General features: G+C 39.6%; 1 protein-coding gene across 1 annotated transcript in view; it reads left to right on the top strand.

The window, feature by feature from the left end:
- Positions 1-20,566, top strand: part of LOC106779207 (BEACH domain-containing protein C2) — a 59,117-nt gene that overhangs the window by 33,485 nt on the left and 5,066 nt on the right. Inside the window, exons 16-19 of the mRNA XM_022776489.1 lie at positions 4,329-4,474; positions 16,313-16,382; positions 16,566-16,649; positions 16,728-16,784. Of these exons, the coding sequence (XP_022632210.1) occupies positions 4,329-4,474; positions 16,313-16,382; positions 16,566-16,649; positions 16,728-16,784 (357 nt within the window). The remainder of the gene's footprint in view (positions 1-4,328; positions 4,475-16,312; positions 16,383-16,565; positions 16,650-16,727; positions 16,785-20,566) is intronic.

Genomic DNA, 20,566 nt, shown 5'->3' with positions numbered 1-20,566 from the left:
TAACAAATATAGATTTGAATATAAGAAATCTTTAAAATTAAGGGATTCAAATTCTGAGTTTATTTGGTATATTCGTTCCTGATTTAATGTCTTTATGTTAGTAAACATATTTTCTTGTATTAGGATTTCTTTTTCCTTTAAATTCCAATATATTGTTTCTTTCTCAAATCAAGAAGTAATTCAACAATTATTGCTTACTTCCTACACATTTTTTGAAATGGTACCTAGAGGTTTAGGTTTTTCCTGGAGCCTTGACTTCTCTTTGTGCCTTCATTGTCAGTTTATCTTGAAGAGGGTAATGCATTCATATTTTAATTTGTCACTTATCCGTGTTCGACAGTATCCATGTCTGATATGTACTTATGTATGATATTTTAGAATATATTATATGCCGGAAGTCTCACATCGACTAGAGATAAGGCCAATTGATAGTATATAAATGGGTGCAAACTTCACCTTACAAGCCGGTTTTGTGGGATTTAGTTAGACTTAAAGTTCACTTCTTAACATAGTATCAGAGCCAATTTTATGAGGTTGAGTTTATAGCATGTAAGTGAGTGCAAACCTCACCTTACAAATTAATTTTGTGGGGTTGAGTTAGGCTTAAAGTTTGCTTCTTAACATTGTATATACTTATCAAATCTATAATGTAGTAATATTTTTATGATGACAATAATTTGTATTTTTTATTTTGAAAACGTTTAATACGTTTGATTTTAATTTGGATTTACATAATAGCAATCATATATTTATCATATTTTTAAGAACTTTTGTACACTTTTCAATATGCATATATCATGTATAATATATCCTATTATTTTCAAAATAAGCATATAGACATATTAAATATGTTTCTTATCAAATACAAGTGCATCATAGGGGCATATAGACATATTAAAATCACACATTATTGCTGATTTGCATCTCCATGATGTTTGATCCAAAATCTCAATGAGACAATATTCTGGTTTTTCACAAAGGACTGGTGATCTCCAAGGGATTAGAGTTTCATACAGATTAAGTGGAAAAGCTTTCTCAAATGGTCCCAACTTGTGCGGACCTATGTCAAGGTAAAAGGGGTGCCTTTCTCATATCCTTAAAAAGTGTCCAAGTAAGGAGAATCCTACGTTTTCTTAGGATGAAAAATATTCCATGATAATGTCCTGGTTGTGGGGTTCCATGGAGCTCAACATTAGTGACATGTGCATGATTCTGAATACAATGAAGAATATATGGGATTTCATCAATCACATGCATTTGAAAGCAAATGATGCCAGCTCAAGTGTTTGTCAAAAGACACTAAGTGTGACAATGGGTACCTTGGCTTTTTAGTACGTGCTCTAACATCTTTCCTTACTGCAGTTGGAAGATCCAAACTTATATGGCTGTCATATTTTGTTCTTCACTAATGTCAGGTATTTCAAGTATGGGTTCAAATTCATAGACTTGTGGTGATTGAACAATAGACCTTCTCCTTTGTGAGTATACTTGCAATGGATAGGCAGCACTTTGTTGTTCTCCAGTTGTCTTTGGGTTTGGCACAAGAGGAGAATGATTAGGAGAAGGAACATGGCTAGATTTAGTAGATGATCCAGACTTAGTAGGAATAGATCTAGACTTAGTAGATGGTGAACTATTACACTGAATAGATGGTGGAGTATTAATGGGACTTAATTTTGCAAAAATGAGATTTTTTGTCAAGAATGAGTTATGCTTATCTTCAATCCATGAGCTTTCCCCCTTGAAGATAAGGTTGGAAATATTATGTATTTTCATCAAATGTTACTAATAAGCATAGAGACAGTGATAGGAAATGGAATGTATATGTTAGGAGAAAACTTATTAATAAAAGGTAGTTAGAGGGGCTTTTGTGTCAAGGAGTGACACTTTGTGAGAAAGTCTTTATGTAGGGTGAACGGTTGTTGTGTGGGGTGGATTTTGAGTTATGTGAAGTTGACAGGAATTGTTTTCCTATGGGAAGGGAACATTATCCCTTGTAAACAAATACCTTGGTTTCTCTTTTTCTAACTCTCTCTGAGGGTAATAACAAGAGGAATATTTAAGAAAGATTGGGGTGTGGTCTTGTTTCCTGGATCTCATAATCGAGGAAAGTAAGAGTTTTGGTCTGACCTACCAGATTCGTGAAAGGGATTATGGAGAATAGAATGAATGCTATACAGAGATGGGCCAGCAATCAAGAGAAAGCAATGGCGGAGGTAAAGATGGACGTAACTATCATGAAAGATAGTATACAAGAAATCCGAGAACTGCTGCGACATTCCAAGAAAAATGAGAAAAGGTCAGAAGGGGGTGAAAACTCTATTAATGATGAAGGAAAGAGGAAAGAAATATCTATACATTATAATATAACAAATCCAACAAGGAAGGGGATGAAGTGAAGACATTGGATGAAATAGGTGGAATTACCTACATTTGAAGGGAGTGATCCATTAGGGTCATTTCAAGGGCAGAAAAATTCTAAGGTGAAAAATGTCACTCCAAGAGAAAATTTACGCTTGGCCTTCATGACTATGGAGGAGAATTCAAGTCACTGGTTTAAATTTTGGAAATAAAAAACCAAGAACCTGTGTTGGGAAGAACTGACACCAGCGTGAATAGGAGATTTGGAGGCAGGGACCACAACAGTGTGTTTGAATGGTTGGCAGTAATAAGGCAGAATGATAAAGTAGAGGATTACATCCAAAATTTTGAATTGTTAGTGTTGCAAATTCCGCATAGTTTTGAAGAACAATTGTTGGGGTACTTCTTTGCTGGTTTACAAACTAAGATATGCAGTCAGATTAGGCCACATTATCTTAAATAGAGTACATATATATAATAATTAAAAATCCTAATTTATGATGGATATAATCTATCCCTACAATTTATGATCAATGATCCTGTACAATAAATATATTAATCCTCCTAATTGTGAAATGTTTAAATCTCTTAACTATGTAACTAAAAAATTGTACAATGTGAATCATAAATCAAGGGAATTCTGACACGGAATATTGTTCAAAAGAAATGGAACACTAAATCTTGAATGCTACACTGATGTCCCGATTATGCAGGTTCTCTTGCTGATAAAAGATGAACAATTGGATAGTATACTTTCCTAGGTGAGAACTTGGTGACATGGAGAAGCAAAAAACAGAATGTGGTAGCATTATCGTCTGTCGAGTCAAAATTCAGTTCCATGGCACAAGGGCTATGTCAGTTATTACTGAGATAATAAATCAACAATAAACATTGCACATAATCCCATTCAGCATGAGAGAACAAAACATGTAGAAATTGATAGACACTTCATTAAGGAAAAGTTAGGAAAAGATTTAGTTTGCATGTCATACATTCCACCAAAGTAGCTGGTGTCCGATGTTCTAATAAAAGGACTTGATACCTCAAACTTCCATAATCTCATAACTAAGCTGGTAATGGAGGACATTTATCCTCAGCTTTAGAGCGAGTGTTGAAATATGGGTATAAATATTGCAAATTTACTGGACAAATCTATATTCCGATTCCACAATTATTGCTCATTGCCTACACATATTTTCACATTTCGATAATTTAGAAGTATGTGTGTGGTTCGTGTATTACATGATAAAATAAATTTAATGATCATGGGAGTGGTTATGAAGTTACATTGCTAATTCTAGTCCTAGGAAATAGTCTCCTTAAAATATTCACAAAAAACAAAATATCAAAGAAAGCATAGATGGAGGAGGGTTCCACAATCCTTCAACAATTTTTGCTAAGGAAACCAATTAAAAAACCATGCTATATACACTAAGTGAAGTCAAATACCTAATCCTACCGTTATCTGTATCCAAGTGCTGTGATATACTTTGATACATGAAAATTGCACTCAAACCAAATGTACAAAAGTGTAATATAAGACTGACGCCACAGTTTTCCTTTCCTACTTCTTTCTAAGGGATTAGAGCTATCTTAAAGATGTGGTCCTTGGGCTGAGGACACCAAAAGGGTTGTAGAAAAGAAGTATCACAACAGTGTAAGGATATTATAGAATTGATGGTTTTGAGCAATGCATGGGGAGTATGGGACACATGATAAGATCAGGATGAATGTTCTCTGGCCCGTGATACTTATCTCTTAGTTACTCTTGTTATTATCATTATTCTGGGTTTTGTAGCTTTTGGTTGCTTTCTAGCATCAAATACATGGAAAGTTATAGATGAGTTGGTTAAGATTTGGGTTGCTATTTTTATTGTCAGAAAAATGGATGAAGAATATACAAATTATTCTCTTGCCTTAAATATAGTTCAACTGCATTAGTGTGAAATGCCATTGTCTTGTTGTAGGTTACTAGTAGGAGGATCAATTTTATAGTTGACAATAATGAGATGAGCACCATGATGGATGGTTTGAAATTTGGTTATGAGACACGAGACCAAGAAAAGAACCACAGCTGGTTAATATCTACCCTTCATCAAATTTATAGTCGAAGGTGAATTCATTTTGTTGATTATTTTTTATTTTATTGTTCTATTATATGCACTTGTAGTCAATTTTATTTTTAATACACACACACACAGATATATATATATATATATATATATATATATATATATATATATATATATATATATATATATATATATATATATATCTTAAATATTTTAAGATATGAGAAAAACTCTAAGTATGTTAAATGTCATTGTTGTTTTTATCTTAAATGTTGGGTGGAACATGGCAAAGCCAAAAACATAACTCTGCACTAAATTAAACTGGGGGCAAAGGAAACACTAGAAAGAATTAATATAAAAGAAAGAATATTTTTATTCAATTGATTCATTTGAAACAATACATTAGCCTCTATATATAGAGAACTCTAACCCTAAAGTTAATCTTTTAACAACTTCTATTAGCATCTAGTAATTCATTTAATATTCTACCAACTTCTAGTAATGCATTTAATATCATACTTACAGCTCTCGCCCATAAACTTGTGAATGGATATCTATAGTTTCCAGGCAGTTTGCTTATGAGATCAAGAAAACGCTAGGTGGGAAGACCTTTTGTAAACAAATCTGCAAGTTGAAGCCTAGATGGGACGTAGGAAGTAGTGATAAGACCACAATCCAATTTCTCTATCCTAAGGAAGTACTTTAACTTTCCTAGATCCTTCATTTCAAATTGAGCAACAAGTTTTTCTTTTAGGATTTGTTTTTCATGTTCATCATCTCTTGCAACAATCATAGCATTAACATAGACTAAGAGTAGTGTAAGTTTACCTTTTGCGGAATGCTTGATGAATACCTTGACTATTTCGATACCCCATGGAGATCATAACATGAGTGACTCCACCAAACCAAGCACAGGGTGACTGCTTGAGTCTGTACAAGGCTTTCTTCAACCTACATACTTTATTCCCTTCTGCAATAGGCCAAAAACCTGTGAGAATTTTCATATAGACTTCTTCCTATAATTATCCTTGCCAGAAGTCATTTTTCACATCAAACTGTTGTAATTCCCTACCAAAATAAGCTTCCAATGAGAAAATTATTCTAACTGTATTCATCTTTGCCACTAGAGCAAAATGTCTCCTCATAATCCTTACCATAAGTCTAAGTAAATCCTTTAGCAACTAACCTTGCTTTGTAACATTCTAATGTGCCATCAAATTTATACTTTACATTATAAACCCATTTGCATACTATTGTCCTTTTATCTAGTGGCATGTTAACAATGTCCCATGTTTGGTTTTTTTCTAAGGCACTCATTTCTTCATTCATGGCTTGAACCCAATTCTCATCCTTTTATGCTTCTTGAACTGAAGTAGGAACTTTAATTGTCGGCGTGCCCATGGAATTGTCGGCGTGCTCAGAAGAGGGGCTGACCCCTCCAAAAACCATGAAATTGACAGGTTAAATCGGAGAAAGAAGAATGGTGGTACTTATCGATAGGCGGGGCCAGTCACAACTTCATCAGTCGGAGTGTGGCGGAGGAGTTGGAGTTAAAGGTGACTTGTACACCCTCCTATGCAGTAAGTCTCGGGGATGGACACAAAAGAGTAACCCAAGGACGTTGTGAGAAGGTCCGAATAAATTTAGGAGATGCCACAGTAGAGGAGGAATTATATGTGTTTGAGTTGGGGGGAGTGGATGTCATTCTGGGTATTGCATGGCTGGCCAAATTGGGAGAAGTTATGATAAATTGGAGAGAGATGCCCATGGTGTATGTTGTGGAGGGTAAGAAGGTCATGGTAAGGGGTGATCCAGCTCTATCTAGATCGCTAGTGGAACCTAAGGCGTTGCTAAAATTGGCTAATGCTGAGTCATGGGTGTTAGATTGTGATTTGGGCATAGTGGAGTAGGAAGCATGCGGTGAGTGGACTGATGAGTTGACAGGGGGTAGAAAGCTGAGCTTGGAGCAGTGCTGCAAGCGCACTACCAAGTGTTTCAGGAGAGAGAAAGTTTACCTCCACATCGTGATATTGTACTCAAGGAGGGTGTAAATCCTATAAATGTCCGGTCCTATAGATATCCTCATCTTATGAAGGGAGAAATCGAGAAACAAGTAGTGCATATGATGAAAGCAGGGATTATACGTCCAAGCCAGAGCCCCTACTCCAGTCCAGTGATTTTGGTGAAGAAGAAGGACGGCAGTTGGCGGTTCTGTGTGGATTATCGCGCTCTGAACAAGGCTACCGTCCCGGATAAATTCCCAATACCTGTGATCGAAGAGCTATTGGATGAGTTAAAAGGGCCAAAATATTTCTCCAAGATAGACTTGAAGGCAGGTTATCATCAGATAAGGATGGGAGAGGAAGATATTCCCAAGACTACGTTCCTAACACACCAAGGCCACTTTGAATTCCTGGTGATGCCCTTTGGGCTAACCAACACGTCGGCCACATTCCAGAGCGCCATGAACAGCTTGATGATGCCATACCTTGGGTCAAGAAACTCAACGCCACTATTCTTAAACAACTTCTTGGAGTTAGGCTATAAGGAAATGCGTGCTCGTCTTCTTCGGTGACATCTTAGTTTACAGCCCCACATGGGAGGATCATTTAAAGCATTTGAAGTTAGTGTTGCAGCTATTGGAGCAGCAGTGTTGGGTGGCCAATCAAAGCAAGTGCGAGTTTGGGAAGCAGCGAATCCAATACCTAGGCCACCAAATTTCTGAAAAGGGTGTTGAGATGGATAAAGACAAGATCAAAGTTGTGTTGGAGTGGAAAGAACCGAGAAACTTGAAGGCCTTGAGAGGGTTTCTGGGTTTAACGGGGTACTATCGGAGATTTGTGCAGGGATACGGGAAATTGGACAAACCCCTCACAGAATTATTGAAAAAGGGAAAGTTTGTGTGGTCGGAGCAAGCAAGAGCAACTATGGCAGCTCTTAAAACGACCATTACTTCCGCACCAGTTTTGATCTTACCTAATTTTAATCAGGAATTCCATGTGGAGTGTGATGCTTCAGGGGGTGGTGTAGGAGCTGTGCTGATGCAAAACAAGAAGCCCATCGCGTTCTTTAGCAAGGTTCTGTCGGAGGGGTCACTGAGTAAGTCTATATATGAGAAGGAGTTGATGGCGTTGGTGATGGCCATCCAACATTAGAGGTCGTATCTGCTTGGACGAAGGTTTGTGGTGCATACAGACCAGCGCAGTTTGAAGTACCTGCTAGAACAGAAAATCACAAGCTAGCATAACTGGATAGCCAAACTTATGGGCTATGATTTTGATATTGTGTACAAGACAAGGATATCTAATAAGGTTGTTGATGCCCTGTCTAGAAAAGGAGAAGGAGGCATGCAGGAAGTAGAGTTGCAAGCTATTTCCAGGCCCTACTGGCATGATTTCCAAGAAGTGTTGAAGGAAGTGGAGGAGGATGAGACACTCAGAAAAATAATTGATGATGTCAGGAGAGACCCAAATTGCCACACAGCGTATACGTTGGAGAACGACAGGTTACACTACAAAGGGAGGTTAGTGCTCTCGGCTAAATCAATCTGGATCCCCAAATTATTAGCCGAGTTTCATGTGACAAGCACAGGGGGTCATTCAAGGGTGTTCCGCACTTACAGAAGGATAGCTCAATCCTTATACTGGGTGGGTATGAAGAAAACGGTAACGGAGTTTGTGGCTGGGTGTGTGATATGTCAGCAGCATAAATACATGGCTGCATCTCCCCAAGGTTTACTACAACCCCTGCTTATTCCTCAGGCCGTCTGGGAGGAGGTGAGCCTAGATTTCATTGTGAAGTTGCCCAAGTCTCAGGGCTACTATGCGATTTTGGTGGTGGTGGATAAGCTGAGCAAATACGACCATTTCATAGCGTTGAAGCATCCCTACTCAGCTAGGACCATGGCAGAAGTTTTCATCCAAGAAATAGTCAAGTTACACGGAATCCGTATGTCGATTGTTAGTGATAGGGATCCCCTCTTTCTAAGGTGTTTTGGAGAGAACTTTTTAGGATGCAGGGAACCCAGCTCAAAATAAGCACGGGCTACCTTCCGGAGACTGACGGCCAAACGGAGGTCTTGAATCGTATTGTAGAAGGGTATTTGAGGTGCCTCTGTTCGGAACAACCCAAAAGCTGGAAGATGATGCTACCGTGGGCTGAATACTCGTATAATACCAATTACCAGGGTGCAGCGAGGTGTTCCCCTTTTGAAATTGTGTATGGCTGAGCTCCACCATCCTTGAGTACATTTGTTCCAGGAGAGACACCTGTGGAAACAGTAGCACAGGACCTAATGACGAGAGATGAGGTGCTAAAACAATTAAAATTCCATTTAAATCAAGCACAGGATTTAATGGTTAATCAAGCAAACAAAAGAAGGAGGGAAGCAAATATTAAGGTGGGGGATTGGGTCTACTTGAAGAATAGACCCCATAGGCAATCGTCCATGCTGGTTCGATTACATCCAAAACTTTCAGCCCGTTATTTTGGACCGTTCCAGGTGGTATAGCAGGTGGGGAAGGTGGCTTTCCGCTTACAGTTGCCGGAAGCAGCAAGGATACATTCGGTTTTTCATGTATCCCAACTAAAGAAAGTTGTGGGAGAGAAGAGAATCGAGAAGGAGCTGCCCACGGAGTTGCAAGCAGAAGGGCCCACGTATTGGCCAGTGAGAATTCTGGAGAAGAGACAGAGGCCGTAGGGGGAAGATGTAGTACAACAGGTCTTGGTTGAGTGGCAAGAAGGTGGCAGAGAGGGCGTAACACGGGAAGACGTGGCTACTATCCAGGATCAGTATCCTAAGTTCAACCTTGGGGACAAGGTTGTTGAAGGAGAGGAAGGTAATGTTAAGAGATTACTTGTATATAGAAGAAGGAAAAACGTTACATAGCCTAACTGCCAAGGCAGTTAGGAAAAGCGGGAAAGGAGATTGTATAAATAGGAGTGGGTGTAATTGTAGAAGTTAGTTTTTGATCTCATAATAGTTTGACTGGAACTTGTTTGTCCTATAGGGGGAGGTTAAGCTCTTTGCAACCATTGTATCTTGTATTCTTGATTGATTGGTAATACAAAGAGGGTCACATAGTACTTTCGACTATGTTGGTTGAGTGCGTGGAGTGTGTTTCCCATAGGTTCTTTATTAGGAACCTCTCAGATGGAGAAGCCAAATTTGAGAGGACTCAAAAGTAGGGTAAGATTGGAGACAAAGGTACCTATTTGTGTACTAATATTATCTTTAGATCCAAGTTGTTAAAACAATACAACCCTCCATGTTCCTTAATAGTTCCAATTGTCCTCCCCCATGACAAGAACATGGGAAACACAATGAGTAGAAAAGAATGTTAAATAACACTTTAGGTCATGGGTAAGTTTTTTAATGGAAATAAGATTATTAGAAAGCTTTTGAACATAAAGAACATCTTTAAGGTTGAGGGATGGTAAAAGTGTAACATTACCATGTCCAGTTATTGGGACAAGTTCCATTGGCAACAGGAATGTGGTTATCGAAAAGAGAAACATAGAATATTAAAAGAGACAAATAAGGGGTCATATGGTGTGTGGCACTAGAGTCGAGAACACAAGAGTCCTTACATAAAGTTTTAGAAACATTAAAAGATGAAGTGAAGTTTTTACTGGTCATAGCTAGAGAACAAGTACCAGAAGCTGACTTACTGGTAGACTCCGTCTGAGATTTTAAACATTCAATTTACACGGAGTGCATGCGTCTTTGAAGTTAGAAGCTCAACATTGCTTAGTGGGTCTGTCATGCTAAGTAAAAAATATAGTCCCCTAAATTTAAAGAGAACAATAAGACAGAAAAGCTCCAGATATGGTGCGGCGGCAACAACGACAATTTTGATGATGGCAATGGCGGAAGCTCTAACAAGAAAGCCCAATGATGACTCCGACAACAACACCAGCCAGGTTCCGGCGACAAATCCAACAAAGGTTCGACGATGGCCCCGGTGAAAGTCCGATGAAGGTATGGTGAAGGTCTAGTAGCAACTCCGATGGACAACGAAGTGTGAGAAAGGACAGAACGACAAGGTTGTGTACACTTCAGGCAATCCCAATATTTAAAGGAAATGGGTGCAATTTAGGCAACCTGTTAGGTTCTTAATCAAGAAACCTAAAGCAACACACGCATAAACACACCAGAAACCTCTGTATAACCTCTCGTAGTATTATGCACAACAAAGAATACAATGTTTGTAGACAGCAAGAGAGCTTAACCTCCCCCTTACAGGAATAATACGTCCTGTACAAACTAACAAAACAACTAACTGCCTTCCTAAACAATTACTCGACTCTTTTATACCACTTATCCTGCCTCTCCTAACTGCTACAGCAGTTAGGCTAACTAACTCCTCTTTCTCCTCTCATACCCGTAACTTCCTAACATTACCCCCCGCCCTTTTTCAGCAATCTTGTCCCCAAGGTTGAAGTTAAATTCAGGATATGGATCTTGGATAGTCAACTCGTCTTCCCACGTAGCCCTTTCTCTGCCGCCCTCTTGCCATTGAACCAAGATCTACTGTATTGTCTCATTCCCTTGTTGCCGTTGCCTTCTCTCCAACACTCCCACTGGCCAATATGTCGGCCCTTCTGCTTGTAGCTCGGCTAGTAGGTCCTTCTCAATCTTCTTTGTTCCCACCGCCTTTTTAAGTTGTGATACATGAAAGACTGCATGTATCCGTGCATTTTCTGGCAGCTGTAGACGGTATGCCACCGGGCCCACCTGCTGTATTACCTGGAACGGGCCAAAGTATTGGGCTGCCAGTTTGGGATGTAATCGAACTGGTATAGATGATTGCTTATGGGGTCTAATCTTCAAGTAGACCCAGTCCCCTACTCCAATGTCCACGTCTCTTCTCTTCCTGTTCACCTGGTTCACCATTAAATCATGGGCACGACGATGAAATTTCAGTTGCTTCAAGGCCTCATCCCTTGTCATTAGATGTTGTGCGACTACTTCCACCGCTGACTCCCCTAGTACAAATCTGCTCAAGGACGGAGGGGTTCTACAATAGACCGTTTCAAACGGCATACACCTTGCGGCTCCCTGGTAACTTGTGTTGTACCAATACTCAGCCCATGGTAACACTCCATGCCAACTTTTGGGCTGTTTGGAGCAAAAACATCTCAAATATCCCTCCAAAATACGATTGATCACCTCTGTTTGTCCATCCGTCGCCGGGTGGTATACAGTGCTCATATTGAGCTGAGTACCTTGCATTCTAAAGAGCTCCTTCCAAAATATACTCAGAAACACGGGGTCTCGGTCACTCACGATCGAGACAGGAATTCCATGTAATCTGACCACCTCTCGGGTAAATACCTCCGCTACTGTTCTAGCCGAGTAAGGATGTCTAAGTGCCATAAAATGTGCGTATTTGCTCAGCCTATCCACCACAACCAAAATGGCATCATAACCCTGGGATTTGGGTAACTTCACAATGAAGTCCATGCTGATCTCCTCCCATATTGCTTGCGGTATCGGTAAAGGTTGCAACAGACCTTGGGCGAGGCTGCCATATACTTGTGCTGCTGACAAATTACGCATCCTGCTACAAAGTCGGTGACGACTTTCTTCATGCCCACCCAATAAAGAGATTGGGCTATTCTCTTGTATGTTCTAAATACCCATGAGTGCCCACCTGTGCTCGTCACGTGAAATTCAGCCAATAATTTGGGAATCCAAGTAGATGTGGCTAATATTACTAGTCTCCCCTTGTGGTGTAGTCTGTTATTTTCCAAAGTATATGCTGCGTGACAGTTTGGATCCCTTTTAATGTCAACTATTATCTTCCTCAACGTTTCACCCCTTTCCACCTCCTGTAACACCTCCTGGAAGTCCTGCCAATAAGACTTGGGCATTACCCGTAACTTTGCTTCCTCGGAATCTCCTTCTCCCTTCCTTGATAAAGCATCAGCCACCGTGTTGGAACTCCCTTTTTTGTACATGATTTCAAAGTCATAGCCCATCAACTTGGCTATCCAGTTTTGTTGGCTGTATGTGGTGATTCTTTGCTCAAGCAGGTATTTTAAACTGTGTTGGTCAGTATGCACCACAAACTTCCTCCCCAATAGATAAGGTCTCCAATGTTGGATGGCCAAACCAACATCATTAACTCCTTTTCGTATATCGACTTGTTCATGGAGGTTTCCGACAGTGCCTTGCTGAAAAACGCAATTGGTTTCTTGCTTTGAGTCAGTACAACCCCTATTCCCCCTCCTGAAGCATCGCATTCCACGTGGAACACCTGACTAAAATCAGGTAAAGTTAAGACTGACGCAGTGGTGACCGCCTTTTTCAGCTCTGCCATGGCATGTCTAGCTTGATCTGACCATAAAAATTTGCCATTCTTCAGCAATTCTGTCAATGACTTGGCTATCTTACCATATCCCCTCACAAACCTCCTGTAATACCTTGTTAAACCTAGGAAACCCCTTAAGGCTTTGAGGGTCTTCGGTTCTTCCCATTCTACAACCGCCTTGATCTTGTCCCCATCCATTTCAACTTCGACTTCTGAAATTTTATGCCCCAGGTATGCTATCTTCCTTTTCCCAAATTCACATTTTTTTTTTGTTGGCTATCCAGTCGCTCCTTTCTAACACTTCCAACACCCGATTTACATGCCCAAGATGCTCTTCCCAACTGGCACTGTAAACTAAAATTTCATCGAAGACCAATACAAATTTTCTTAAATACCGTTGTAAAAGGTCATTCATCGCATCTGGAATGTAGACGGTGCATTCGTGAGACCGAAGGGCAGCACTAGAAACTCGTAGTGGCCCTGGTGAGTCCTAAATGTTGTTTTGTGTACGTCCTCCTCCCCAATTCTAATATGATGATAGCCTGCTTTAAGATCGATCTTTGAAAAATATGCAGCCCCTCTCAACCCGTCCAGGAGCTCTTCGATAACAGGGATAGGAAATTTGTCCAGAATGGTCGCCCTTTAACGCCCGATAATCCACGCAAAAACGCCAACTCTTCTCTTTCTTCCATACCAGTATCACCGGACTGGAATACGGACTCGAACTGGTTCGGATTATTCTCGCACTAAGCATATCAGCCACTTGCCTCTCAATTTCTCCTTTTAAATGATGTGGGTAAAGATAGGGGCGGACATTCACTGGATTTTCCCCTTCTTTCAATGGTATTCGGTGCACCATTTCACGAAGCGGTGGTAACCCTTGCACCTCTCGAAAAACTCGATAGTGCGCCTGCAGAATCAACTCCATCTCTGCCCTCTGTGCATCTGTCAAATCCACTGCCTCTTTCCCATCCATAGGTTTGGATTCTAGACTAGTTCCCTCGTCTCTGCCGTCCTCCTCATCCTCTGCCAGCAACAGTACTCGCAGGCTCCTCTCTGAACAACGATGGACCGGAGCAAATGGACCCCCACATTAGAAGTAGCGTCCTTCTTCCCTCCTTTTCAGATATTTGGGGTAAGGTAAGTTGCGTACGGTCCTTGCTTTGTTATCACCTCCTCCGATCGTACTGCCCCTCACGCTACTGGCTGTCGTCGACCCTTCTTTCCTGTTTGTGCCATTTCCCTCCGTTCTGCCTGACCGATTCACCGATAACCGATCGGTTTCCCCTCGGACGACTGTCGACGAGACTCGCATACTCGTGGGATTCGGCCTAAAGCCATTCCAAACCCCTCCTCGCGCTCGAAACATTGCATCTTCCACGTCCCGCGCAATTCTCACCGCCACCATGAATTCTTGGGGATCTTGGATATGAACCTGTCCCTTAAGGTCTTCTCGTAGCCCCGCGAGGAAAAACCCCAACGCTAATTCTTCCGCCAATCCCTGGGTTTGCCCCAGCAAAATTTCAAAATTTTTGACATACCCCTCCACCGTTCCATCTTGTCGTAGCGTCGCCAGCTGTTCAAACACAGCCCCTCTGAAACCCCCTCCGAACCGATTCAACAACGCCGTTTTCAGACCAGACCATGAGCAGTCCTTCGCTTTATCTTTCCAGACTTTAAACTAGTAACTCACACTACCTTCCATGCCGATATAGGCGAGCTCCACCTTGTCCTCCTCCGCTACCTTCTGGATGTCGAAGAAACGTTCCGTCCTATTAATCCAGCTCTGCGGTTCCATTCCCTCAAACGCCGGTAGGTCTACTCGTTTCTGCCAATTTTGCTGGATGCCCCCATGATCATGTCTATCGTGATTATCGTTCACTGAATTACTGCTTCAGTCAGAGTTTCCATCTTGATTGTTCGTTCCTCCCCCCATGAGTCGCATCATTTGCTTCATGTCACGTCGTATCACAGTGGTCTCCGCCTTAATCCCTTCCACAGTGATTTCAAGATTCTCCAACCTTCCCTCTGTTATGCTCTCCATCTCCGTCAACCCCTTTCTTGATCCGGCAGGTCGACCAAATGTTAGGTTCTTAATAAAGAAACCTAAAGCAACACACGCGTAAAACACCAGAAACCTCTGTATAACCTCTCATAGTATTATGCACAACAAAGAATACAATGCTTGTAGACAGCAAGAGAGCTTAACCTCCCCCTTACAGGAATAATACGTCCTGTACAAACTAACAAAACAACTAACTGCCTCCCTAAACAATTACTCGACTCTTTTATACCACTTATCCCGCCTCTCCTAACTGCTACATCAGTTAGGCTAACTAACTCCTCTTTCTGCTCTCATATACCCGTAACTTCCTAACACAACCCTAAAAGGAATCTTAACTAAGACGATAAAGAAGAAATGCAGAAGGAGGGCTCCTAAGATTGGGAGCTTTGATACCAACTAGAAAGAATTAATATAAAAGGAAGAAGATTTTTATTCAATTTAGTCATTTGAAACATTACATTCGTCTCTATGTATGGAGAATTCTAACGGTAAAGTAATAATTACAAGGAGATCTCTAGAATCTTTTAAGAACTTATATTAGCTTCTAGTAATAAATTAGATATTCTACCAATTTCTAGTAATGCATTTAATATCCTACATACAATAGAAGCACTTAAAAACACTTCACCCACACACACCAAAAGTGATGAGAGTCAAGAAAGAAGTGGTGGGCCTGAAGAAATGATAGTCCAAGAGGTAGCCACAAAGCCAATAGAGTGAATTCTCTTGAAAAGTAAAGGGAAAACAAGGGAGACAACAAGAGGAAAGGCTGAATTGGCAGAATTAGTTATAGAGAGAGTACAATCCCATTACTTTGGAGATAGCAAAAGGGTAGGATGACCTGGCAGAATTAGGCAGAGAGAGAGAGAGTACAATCCCATAACTTCAGCAGGATGAGAGTGTGAGGTGGAAAGGGTGAATCTGTTATGGTGGGATAGAGTAGCTTTCATGCTTCCCTGGAAGGAGTCATTGCTTTGGGATATTATAATTGTCTATCATTTCTAGTGCATGTTTTGCTTGCCTCTTTTAGGGATACATAATATAATCCCCTTTTCCTATTCCTTTTTTTGCATTCTTTTTATGTCCTTATTTTCTTTTGTTATTGCAGTCTGCATCAAAGGACTACTAGAAAAACTGCATATTACTATTAAAACTCAATTTTCTAACTTTTTTTTTCCACTATGCTTCTATTGAAGTGTTGAACTTTTCTTTCCAAAATCGAGTATATGAGCCCACCCAAGATGCATTTGGATATTTCTAAATTGGTTATTCAAATTGAGGGAAGGTATAGTGCAATAATAAATAATCTAATGAAGGAGGTGCCAGAAAACAATAGCAATCCATTGAGTAAATATCTCCCTGTCTAATTGCACCTTCCATTTTGCTTAGCTACTTGATGTTTTCTTTTTGACAGTTTATAGTGCAAAGTTGTTGTCCATACGGAGTGAACATTTTGAACTTAATGTTGTACGCATGTCATTAATTGATGCCTTTTACAGATATCTTCTTAGGAGAAGTGCACTAGAGATATTTATGGTGGACCGTTCCAACTTCTTCTTTGACTTTGGGGTACTAATTCTAGAATATGCTGCTTTTTTTCCTTCCATATTTCAGCAATATAATCTTCTCAGGTTTTTAACCACAATTAATCTTAATAAATTTTTTAACATCATACCGATGAGCGGATGATTGGTAATTGATGCAACCTTACAATCCCAGAACTGATTCTCCCTACCAAAATTTCCTCTGCAGAGTAGAGATGGGCGAAGGAATGCATATCAAGCAATTGTTCATGCACGACCTCAGTATTTAAACAATATATATTTAGCTACCCAGGTATTATTTTTGTTTCTTAATTTTCGTCTTCATAAATTTCTTTGCATGAGATTAGGATAAAAATAATTTATTTTTCAGAGGCCTGGACTACTTTTGAAAAGAACCCAGCTTATGGAGCGTTGGGCAAGGTGGGAGGTGAGAAGCTACTTATCTCTAAAGGCCTTAGTGTGTTTGGATTTGCATTTTTCACATATTAAGCTGGTTTATTCAAAAGAAATTGTTTAAATTCAAGCATAAACGTTGATGATTTATTTTCGTACTAACCATTTATTCCTTACCAGATATAGCATGTGTAACACTTGTATCACATATCCAATTGGATTACATCGCATGTAACATATACTTGAATAATGAGAGTTAGAAAAGAAATATTTTACTAAATACATTCTCCTAAAAAAAGGAAATAAAATAAATTGGAATGATTGCATAGACTCTAGGGGTCTTATGGTCTGTCGCACCAGAGTTTGGAACCCTGGAGTCTTTATATAAAGTTTTAGAAACATGAAAAGAGGAACTGGAGTTCTTACCAATCACGGCTACCAAGCACGTACCAAAAGGTGACTTATTGATAGACTCCATGAGAGATTTCAAACGTTCAATTTCAGCACGTAGTGCATGTGTGCCTGTACCTCTAAAGTTAAAAGATCAACACTGTAGTGGAGTCTTCATGCTTAATTAAAACAAAACAATAAGACACAAAAGCCTCGACGATGGTTGTGGTGATGACAACAACAAGTCTGACGATGGCAACGGCAGAAGCTTTTGCAAAAGCTATGGTGAAAGGTTTGGCAGAGGTCCAATGACAGCTCCGGCTAAGGTACAAAAACAATTATGGCAAGGGTTTGGTGAAAGCTTTGGGAAGGTCTAGCGTAGATCTAGTGGTGGCTCCAACAAAGGTCTAGTGGTGGCTCCGGGTGTGGCAACAAACAGAACCATAAGTTGGGTGCACTTCAGGCAACCCTATAAAGAACCGAAACCAACATGAAAGGATTACTCTGAAAGAAAGAAGATATTTATTCAAATTGATTCATATGAAATAGTACATCAACATCTATATACAGAGAACTCTTACCCTAAAGTAATCATTACTAAAAAGATCTTTGGAACATTTTAACAGCTTTTAACAACTTCAAGTAGAACATTCAATATCCTACTAATAACACCTCGGAATAGGTTTTGTGTTACGAACCCAGAATTGAAAAGAGAAAGAAGATTAATATTCTTTATTGTATAGACTTAAAAGAACACAAAAATAGGAGAGCACTCTCTCTTCCAAGGGTGTCCCCTTCACAAAGAGATAAAGCTCAATCTACAAAATTATCCAAAAGTGCCTAGCATATCAGGACCCCCCAACTATATAGAGGAAACCTCACTCACTCTAACAGCTACTCCTTAATTTGTTTCCTCTTATCATATACATTATATCCTATCATTACATGTCACTACAAAACAACTTTGTCCTCAAGGTTGGAATAATGAAGCTTGATCTCATGACATTGTGATATTGTCTTATCATCGGAAGGGAACCCACTGGCTACTGCATGCAATTTCAGATCTGAAGGCTTGGGTGGTGGTTGATATGATAGTGGTTTTTGTATACCAGATTTTGACCCAGTAATGTGGAATCCCAAACTTCCAATGTCAGTGATGTTCCAATCATTATCACATCTAAGTTCAACCATGAATTCATATTCATATTAGTAAATTTGATTTTGGGAAAAATTGTTGCTTGGCTACATCTCCACCTTCAACTCTCTTTATTGTTGCATCGCCTTCCTCCTCAATCGTACTATATTTTTCTGTTACAAATCTCCCTTCTGTTTTGGGCTTTTCTTCCTTATAGAGGGTGTGATTCTTCATTGCTGACCTTTCTTCCACAACTAGAACAATTTTCATATCTCTATTTAAGTCCTTTAGATCTTGTTATGGCAACCAATTGTGAATGTTAGATTGCAGCCCTGCAAAGAAATATCTCTGCCATTGATCTTCTAATGCAAAGAAATATCTCTGCCATTGATCTTCTAATGTTTTATCTGCTTGTGACACCAATATCTTGCATTCTTGGATGAATTTTTCCCCACTCCCAGTCCATGTTACTGTTGCCAAACTCTCAAGTAAAACTCTCCGTGCATTTCCACCCACTGTTAGCTCCAAGAAATCAAACCTGCCCTTGTCAAGAATGCCAATATCTTTATGGATATAAAGAATATCCATGTCCCATAAACCATCATGTTTCGTATTATTACTAGGCAGCACATCAATAGCATAACAAAATTCACCCCTATTGTTGTTTCCCACTTCAAATTCTTGAATGTAATCTTCCACCCTTTCTTCTTGCTTAATTGCTGGCCATTTTCCAACAATGGCTCTCTGTTTTCTACCCCTACACTTTTCAAAAATGGTGATGCATTCTTTGCCCCAACAACTCCTACAGAGGGCTTTAGAAAAGATCTTCCTAAGAAAGGTTCTTGGATTTTTGTTGCCAGGTCTTGGACCCATGTTATTGACTGTTGGGTGTACCCTTGTTGATCCTTTAATGTTTTGAACTTCAAAAACATTTGTTGCCCTTGTTGTTTGACCTTGGGTGTCATTCCCTTCAAATGTGGACAACTCCACTCCTTCAACCAACAAGAAAAGTGGTTCTTCCTCACCCTCCCTAGTTCCATTATTGTTAATGGTATCCTCTTCCTTTTCTGCTCCCAATTGATTGAATTTTCTCCTCCACCCAAGGGTTTCTTTGCTTTCTTGATGTCTTGCAGACTATTTTTCTCAACAGCCATACCCATCTTTACCTCATTCACAAACCCTTGGCTACCCTCCAAACTTCTGTCTAACTTCTTGGAGTTTTTCATAAGAACTCCAGTCATTTCCTTGAGTTCTTGTTGCCCATCTCTTAGCTCCTTAGTTGCCCTCCCCTACTCGCTGACCAACTTCTCAATTGTGCTAATTCTTCCCTCTATATCTTCCCCTTTTTCTGATATCCGACAGGTCAGACCAATTTGTTAGGAACCCATAATTGAAAAGAGAAAGAAGAGTAATATTCTTTATTGTTTAGATTGAAAAGAACACAAAAATAGGAGAGCACTCTCTCTTCCAAAGGTTCCCCTTTCACAAAGAGTTAAAGCTCAATCTACAAAACTATCCAAAAGTGCCTAACATACTAGGACCCCCCAACTATATAAAGAAAACCTCACTCACCGAAACAACCTAACTAACAACTACTCCTTAATTTGTTTCCTCCTATCATACACATTATATCTTGTTATTTTCTCTTTGGCAATCTATATGGCTTTTGTTGAATTGAGAAACATAGATGTGTCACTAATTTCTAGAATCATTTTGTTCCATAACCAAGCCATCATCATGGAGTCTTCTTTGTCCCATGAACTAGTTGTAGGATCATCTTCAGCAAGATAGTCATAAAGTTAAATGGCTAGCCTTTCCTTTTCCTTTGAAGATGGTCTTAATGACTGGAAACCATTTAGATAATTTTTCTATTCAACGGATAGGCTAAATGAACACCTTAGAATTCTCCTACATTGTAAAGCTTGTCACCATTTTTCATTTCAGCAATTACAATTATGTGCAATTAAGGCATAAAGAAATAAATTATTTAAATGTGCATATCAATGGAGGTTGTGCAACAATGAAGGTTGCAATTAGGTTTACACAACAAGAAAGGTTGCAATTTAACCACACAATTAGAGGTTCCCAAGGATCATAAGCTTTTATACCACCTCAAAGTTAGAAGAAAACAATTTCTCTCTATTCAGCCTCATTACATACATTAATTGGATAATTTAGGAAACAATCACATCCTATTCTATGATACAAATCCTTGAGATTGTAGGATTGATATGCTACTAAGATATAGCTGTTAGAATTGATAGACTTAGTTTCTCAACACCAAGAGAGAG

Source organism: Vigna radiata, unplaced genomic scaffold (genome assembly GCF_000741045.1).
Source record: "Vigna radiata var. radiata cultivar VC1973A unplaced genomic scaffold, Vradiata_ver6 scaffold_357, whole genome shotgun sequence".
Lineage (NCBI taxonomy): Eukaryota > Viridiplantae > Streptophyta > Magnoliopsida > Fabales > Fabaceae > Vigna > Vigna radiata.
This window is presented reverse-complemented; position numbering and strand designations above follow the sequence as displayed.